A 7,851-nucleotide genomic window follows, 5' to 3' on the forward strand; every position below is an offset into this window, starting at 1 on the left:
TGGCTCCAATCAGGCAGAAAGTAAAGACAAGTTGTATATGTTTTTAATAACAGATTAAGGGATAAAGAAGACCTTTGCTATGACTCACCATATTCTTTGACCTCAAATTCTGCAGAGTAAGTCAGCTGTGGTTTGTTGTGAAACCTTGCCACCACTTTCCACAGTCCGAAACTACACACAGACACACACACACACACACACGCGCGCACAAACAAACACACACATGTAATTAGTCTATGTCTTATACATAAACCTAAATTCTCAATACTTTCAATGCAGTCTTCATAGTAGTGTATATGCAGCGCCAACACTTGACTACACTCTTGCAAGACTACTGACATCAACCTAAGCTGTATTTCGTGTTCAGTGATAATAGATAAATCTTAGCATGCTTTCACGCTAAACTAAGATGTGAAGTAAACATGAAAGGCTACCTGCTAAACATCACATGCTAGCACACCTGTAGAATCTTATTAATGTAATACAGTTGAATCACCTATGCATGCAAGACACGGAAATTCATCGCTAAAAAGGACAAATTTATTCAACCTTAAGGAACTGAAATAAAAACAAACTAACAAACAAACAAAAAAGAAAAAAAAACCATACCTGACAATTTCAGTGAGCTGGTAATCTCCAGAGTGCATCCCTGATTTCAGAGAGACCAGATCAATTGGTAAAATGATGCCGTCAGGGTTCTAAAATAAGACGAAATTCAGCAACGGTTCATTAAATAATAAAATAAAACAAGTTGTTTAGATCAGTGGTTCCCAGATGGTGTGCTGCAGTCTAAAAGTGGGTTGCAGGTCCATTTTGAATGGACCAAAAGTGACTTGCAAACTCACAAGTTTGTAAAAAGCACACTTTCTTTAGAAGTACAGTGAATTTCCAACATAGAACTTTTATTTTGAAGTGCCATTTCCTGCTGCAGAGTGAGTAAACAATTAACAGCCACTTAACAGAGACTGTAAACTAGCTTGATCTGGACTTAACACGCTAAACTAAGATGAAAATTGAAGGTAAATGTTTGGAAATGATCTAAAATTCTATTGCATATAAAAGATAAAATACAATACCACAATCTCAATGTCAATAGAAGCATCAGCTTGGGTTTTGTTATCCCTCTCTACAGGCTCCATGCTGGGCGTCACTGCAAACATCCTGTAATGAACTGACAGAGAGACATTAGTGTTCTCGTTAAAGTCTGAATGAAGCTTAAATTTATATATAAAAAAAAATATTAGGACAGAAGTGTTTTAACAAAGGATGGTGTTTGTGTTGAACTCACCTTTGCTGTTGGGGGTGTAGAGGGTCTTGTCTGTCTGGATGTAGATGTACCCGGACTGGAAGGACAGTAAGACAAGTTTCTCCAGCTCTATATCAGGGAACCGAGCCTTTATATAAACATACTGTTTCTTGTTGGGATCCGGACTGAAGTCTTCAGCAGGGATCTGAGAGACACAAGCAGTGTGTGAGGAGCAGGACGGATATCAGTGCATTTATAGATGCTGAATTAAAAATCTTGTTGTCTCCTCTCTTGTTTGTATCCATAATAGAAAACAATATTGCTTCACTAGGTGATGAATTCAGGCTTCTTAATATATAGTATTTTGACAACAAAACCAAAACAGTGAGATGTATTTCAGTATTTCTACATTACCACAATTTCTCCGAAGCCTTGGAACTTTATTGCACTGGTAAGGGTCACAGATGTGGATGTCAGCTTTTTGCTTTTTGTTGGATAGTTTTCTACGAAAATTTCTACTTTGATGGCATCATCATCGGTGCAGTCTTGACACTCCACAAAGATGTTCACTGGTGTTCCTACCCGCAACAAGTTGGGGGCGGACATTATCTTCCTACACAGCAGTGGGAAAAATTATATGTAGAGTATAGTCAGTGCGTAGAAAGAACCACATGCTGTTTAGGATGTACTGAAACTTGCTGAAAAACTGAGGAGTCTGTTTTTCTCAGTGGTGGTTTGAGGTTTTTTTTTTTAAGTTTGGTTATTCCAGTTTGCAACATATATTATTGCAAATGAGAATCTTCTGCTCTAGCATGGTCTTCACATATAATGAGTGATCCATTGGTTATCTTGGCAAAGATCCAGCGCTAGATCAACAAAACATTTCATCATTTACTGGCGTCATTTGAAGGACCACATCACATGATTTACTGGAGCTACTCATTACATAAGACACCAGTGACATGTAACTTTAGACTAAGTTAAATAAATATTCTCTATCTGCACTCCGAACCGTGTATTAGTATTTTTAATTGTTTGCAAATACTGGTAATACCTGGTCTTCTTCTTGCTCCCATTACAGCTGTTCTCAATTGCATTGTTACACTCTTAAAATATTTTATACAATCATCATGTCCACTTAACCTTTTGTTTGAGGCTCTCTTAAAAACTCAGTGAAAGCCTTAAAGCAGTGTTTCAGTATTAAATAAATTCATCAATAAGTTAATCCTCATTTATTTTCTATAAGCGCTTATCTTGTTGGGGGTCATGGGGGGGCTGGAGCCTATCCCAGCTGTCATTGGGCGAGAGGCAGGGTACACCCTGGACAGGTTGCCAGACTATCACAGGGCTGACACATAGAGACAGACAACCATTCACAGTCACATTCACACCTACGGACAATTTAGAGTCACCAATTAACCTGCATGTCTTTGGACTGTGGGAGGAAGCTGGAGTACCCGGAGAAAACCCATGCTGACAAGGGGAGAACATGCAAACTCCACACAGTGGAGCTCCCCCACCCTGTCTCTGAGGCGACAGTGCTAACTACTGCACCACCGTGCTGCCAAATAAGTTAATCACTAAATATAATTTCCCTTTCTAGTTGCTTAAAGGTCCAGTGTATAGGATTTAATGGCATCTCCCAGTGAGGTTGCAGAACTGAAATTCCTCCTTGGTGTCAATCGTGGGAGAACTAAGGTGGCTGACACAAAAACGCAATTGGCCCTGTCTAGAGCCAGTTTGATTTGTCTGTTGTGGGCTACTGTAGAAACAATATGGCAGACTGTCGGAGATATATATGTAGATATAAATGGCTCATTTTAAGCTAACAAAAACACAATTCATATTTTCAGGTAATTATAAACTAATGAAAACATTGTTATGAATATTAAAAAAGTATGTAAAGGAATTTTGTTGATTGCACATCCATTGAAGTTGTGTTTCTGTATTCCCCTCGTCAATAAGACAGTCACTCAATAGTAAAGTCAAGTTTTCTATCAAGCCAATCGAACAGTATTCACCAAAGCCTGTGTTACACTTTAACCAAAAAGTCTATTGATATGTTTTACACTGTCGGTGTACACATTTCTAGTTTATGCATTTGTTTTCTAAGGTTTTCCTCTGCCTTCTTGGCTTGGGTTGGGTCATGAAACAGTGACAAGAAGGGATTGCATTTGGTATGCATTCTACAACTAAACAATATAAAAAAGCATTAACAGTAGGAACAGTAATGTAAAATACAAAAAATAATGCTGTTGCATGTAAAGTGGGGACCTGAACTAGAATTAGAATTACAAAATCAATTTGCCATGCAAATGCTCCCCTATGTGGCAGCAGCATTTCTTTAACTTCACATCTAATATTTGTGTATACAGAACACAAACATATCTTGGCATAGTGCAGCTACTCCCTACATGCATGCAGGCAGCACATACATATTTTTTCCTCCTCCTGTCTCTTTTCTGTCCTTTGCTTTTAACCTGCTCTGCCTCTTTGAGCAGACATTTAAGGCAGTGAAAAGGCAGATCTACTTACATTGGAGATCCATCAACCAGAAAAGTCAGAGAGGAAAAGACCAGAGAGGCCAACAGCCAGAGCCGAGTCCTGCACATCCTCCTGCTCGATCTCATATCTGCTCTCCCACTCTGCAGCACTCTCCTCTTACACACTTGTACCCCTCTGCCTGCACCTTTACTCCACTTTACTGCTGTCCCATCCAGATGATCTGAAGTAAACTGAACAGTGAAATCAATTAATATATGAATGAACAACTCAGTCATTCAGTGATTCATGTCACATGTCACAAGGTACAACTTCAGTAAAATGAAGTGTCGTCTCCTTCAACCTGTGCATTGTAATTTAGTCTTTATTTGCCTCTTGCATGGTGGTTAGTTTACATATCTTGACCTGAAAAAGATCGCCACGTGGTCGCTCCCTCTGAACACAGGCAGCACACAGGCAGCAACTCCGCTCTGTAGCCACCTCTGAACTGTGTATAGCAGTGATATGGAGTGTTTATTCCCTTTGTGGTGCAGGGCAACCAGGAACAGGACAACACTTCACATTCCACTGTCACACCAGTCCTTATTCACCATATAGCACACTCCTCCTCTCCTTCTCTCGCTAGGGTCCTCTGCTTCGTCATATCGGCATATAGAAAAAGAGTCAGTTATTATTACAGTTTCTAATATCGTGTTGGAAACTAATACAGACATGGAGGTCCTCCAGTTTATTATCCAACGGCTGAACAATGACTCGCAGGATGCTGGTTTGGCTGGTGCCCAACTTCACCTTGATGTTTACTGATGATCACATTCGAAAACCTCGACATGGCTAGCTAGCAGTGTCAGCAGAAGGAGAGTTTACAGACTGGTGAGTTGATTTCCTCATCCCAATGACAACCACAAAAAGCAACACCAACACTCGCCAACAGTCCTGTTTCACATTGATATATGGTTGCCAGCTTTTTTGTTGGACTGGTTTGAGAAAATTGTCAATAACAAGAAAAGTTCTACTGGAGGTTGGCACTGGAAGACCACATTAATCCACATGGACTGGCTGTTTAATATACCTTTTAATATCTAAAACAGAATTCTTGGAATTCTTTTTCCTGCCCTTTTTGACATTGTTGTAAAGACTATTACAAATAATTATGGGGAAAGTTAGAAAGAAAGATACTAAGAGTGATTCACAGACCCCGTATTAATAGGCGAAATAAGAAAAAGTTAAAGGCTGGAAGGAAACTGGGCCTTGCCTTGACCCACGGGGCCTGGCCTGGAACAGCCCAAACAATCTACATGAAGCCACTACCCCGTGGGCCCATCACCCGCTGAATTCAGCTTTGGGGTTTTGCAGTCAGCCTGTTCTCATTCTGAAGTTGTCGAATACCGCCGCTTTGTCAATGATTTTGGTGTCAGACACCTGATGCCAAAAGACACCTTTCTCGACAGTATGATACGTAGGTGGGTGGCATCAGTATGTATTGCAGCTGGACATAACCTTTTGCATTTTTATGATACACTGCAGGTCGGCTGGACGGCACCTGTCGTGGCGTTATGGTACACGGCTGTTAGGGACCAAGCAGTGAGGCAACAAGGTCACAGGAGTTGTTCACAAAATCGTGGCTTTTTATTTACCAGGAAAATGCATGAAAAGTTACAAACCAAGAAGTGAACAACTAGGTCTATGAAAGAGGTCAACATAACATAGCTTTACTCAATATAATAACTGAACAAGGTGTTAACTGAACAAACTGACTTGTCAAAATGACGGAGCAGGTATAGTATAATACACCAGGGCTAACCTAAATGGACAGCAAATACATGCAAATACATAGCAAAACTAACCAAACCCCCATGACATGGCAGCACATGGTTTGGTCCAATGAATTGGCTCCAGGATTTAAATGTCCTCAGCACTTAACCATGCCTTTTGCTCCACAGGAGGAGACCTGCCCTTACAACCACGGTGACTTAAAGACAAAGAAACAGACGATTAATATCAGTGTGTGACCTCACAATGTTAGCATGTGTACACTTAAACAATATAAGGTTAAAAGCAAATAAACAGATTCTAAATCAAACCAGCTGTGAGATGTGAATTGATTAGGTATTGTTGACCATAAATGAACGTAGCCTGTATAGATAACAAACTAATGAGTTTAAAGTGTGGATTAGGAGAACATTATCATGTCTGGCTGTGACCATCACAGTGGTTGATGGAGTCCCCATGTAATGCGGCCAAACTTGACCTTGCACGCTGTAATGATACGCCGCTGGTGTTCACTCCTCAAATGCCGAACCAAGATGTTTTGTTCTAAACCCAACCATATGCTTTATTTGACATCCAGCATTAATGGCCTGTCCCAGAACGTCAACGCAGAGGGATACCTAGTGCGTAATATGTCACTGACAAAGCAGCAATATGTGACAACTTGGGATGAGAACGTGTTGCTGCAGTGCAGGCTAGTTGGCAGGCGAAGGCAAGGACCTTTGACTCGAGAGAAAATCTGATTTTACCATTGAATGATTAAAGTCTCATTGACGAGGGAAATACAGAATATCAGTTTCAGCAAATGCACAATTGACACAATTCCTTACACTTTTGTCATCTCTGTTTAAGCAACAAGAAATGGAAATTTCATTTTAGTGGTAGTGTTTAACTTTAACTCTTATTTCACAGAGCCCTTTATACCAAAAAGAAAGAATAAATGAACATGATGATTGTATCTGATGTTTTGAGATTGTATCAAAGCAGTTGAAACAAACTGTATTGGTAACAATAAGTCCAGGTATTCCCAGTATTTGCAAACACTTAAAGAATTGTTGATAGAGGATAGGGAGTGAACACAGAGAATATACATTTGAATTTATTTAGTTTAAAGTTTAATCAAGATACTGAGGTCTGTCAAGTGATTCCAGTAAATGGGCCTGCATTTTGTTTTGACTTTGCACAGCATTACACCTGATCCAGAAAACAGAGTCCAGGTCTTGTTGAAATGTTTTGTTGATCCAGTGCTGGATCTTTATCAACGTAATCAATAGGTCACTCATTATGGGTGAAGTCCATGCTGTAGCAGAAGATCCTCATCTGGAAAAAATATGTTGTTACATAGACCGGTGAAAAATTCTGTGTATGTACACACACATAAAGCTGATTCTGATTCGGGTCTGCGGCTTATTCTGATATAATTAGATCAATCTGAAATCACCACACCAGAAGAAAGAGAGAAAATTTCATACCCAGAGAAGACATGCCACTATTTGTGCTCTTTGTCCAAAAAAAAAGAAGCATGAATTTGATAATCTGGGACAGGTCTCTTTCTAACCTGGGACACTTGTATTAGTCTTTAGGAAAAGCTTGATTGACTGGGGAGTTTAAACCTCCCACAATCCCAAATAAAAGAGGACATCACATTTCGAGTTTCCTACTCCTTAAACTATATTCTGCTTAATTTACACCTGTTGTTCTTGTTTGCAGACACTTTTATCAGCCATCTAGTGGTAGTAAGTCCACAATAAACTAATCTATGTAAAAACAAGATGGCAACAATCAGTGTCAAGTCAGTCTACAGCTGATCCAGACACAAAATGTAATTTCATTTTTATGGTTAAAACTTGTTTATTTATGCTCAATAATGTTTGGAGTTTTTTTTTTTTTTTTTTAAAGATTCTTTTTGGGGCATTTTTAGCCTTTATTTGACAGGACAGACAAGTGTGAAAGGGGGAGAGAGAGAGAGGGAGTGGCATGCAGCAAAGGGCCACAGGCCAGAGCCGAACCCGGGCCCCTGCGGCAACAGCCCTGTACATGGGGCGCCTGCTCCAACACTAAGCCACTGACGCCCCATAATGTTTGTAGTTTGATATGGCCAACCTTAGCAACAGTAACAAGCTAGGACACTTTTAGGTTTGACAGACTTCCTCCGGACAAAAAGGACGTTCAATGCCCAGAGTGTGGAGCAGGGAAGATTCATCCAGTCACAAAATTATCAAATCACAAGGCTGCTTGCAAGTTTGCTTTTGCACAGCCATGTTCAGGGATGGTGGCACGGTGGTGTGGTGGTTAGCACTGTCGCCTCACAGCAAGAGGGTTCCTGGTTTGATCCC

The 7,851-nt window shown here is 40.2% G+C and overlaps 2 protein-coding genes across 10 annotated transcripts in view; one reads left to right on the top strand and one right to left on the bottom strand.

Moving 5' to 3' along the window:
• The window catches only part of LOC126390983 (complement C3-like), a 94,705-nt gene that overhangs the window by 77,322 nt on the left and 9,532 nt on the right, over positions 1–7,851 (top strand). The window lies entirely within an intron of this gene.
• The window catches only part of LOC126390991 (complement C3-like), a 21,264-nt gene that overhangs the window by 10,097 nt on the left and 3,316 nt on the right, over positions 1–7,851 (bottom strand). Inside the window, exons 1-6 of one of the 6 annotated variants that reach the window (XM_050045554.1) lie at positions 4,121–4,144; positions 3,782–3,981; positions 1,661–1,859; positions 1,289–1,451; positions 1,077–1,171; positions 610–698 (exon numbers count right to left, since the gene is read on the bottom strand). In XM_050045554.1, coding sequence (XP_049901511.1) covers positions 610–698; positions 1,077–1,171; positions 1,289–1,451; positions 1,661–1,859; positions 3,782–3,981; positions 4,121–4,129 — 755 coding nt within the window. In that variant the 5' untranslated portion in view covers positions 4,130–4,144. Of the gene's footprint in view, positions 1–88; positions 172–609; positions 699–1,076; positions 1,172–1,288; positions 1,452–1,660; positions 1,860–3,781; positions 4,258–7,851 lie in introns of those variants that run through there. The other 5 variants (XM_050045550.1, XM_050045553.1, XM_050045551.1 and 2 more) reach the window with 5 other exon arrangements.

Source organism: Epinephelus moara, chromosome 5, assembly GCF_006386435.1.
Source record: "Epinephelus moara isolate mb chromosome 5, YSFRI_EMoa_1.0, whole genome shotgun sequence".
Classification (NCBI taxonomy): domain Eukaryota; kingdom Metazoa; phylum Chordata; class Actinopteri; order Perciformes; family Serranidae; genus Epinephelus; species Epinephelus moara.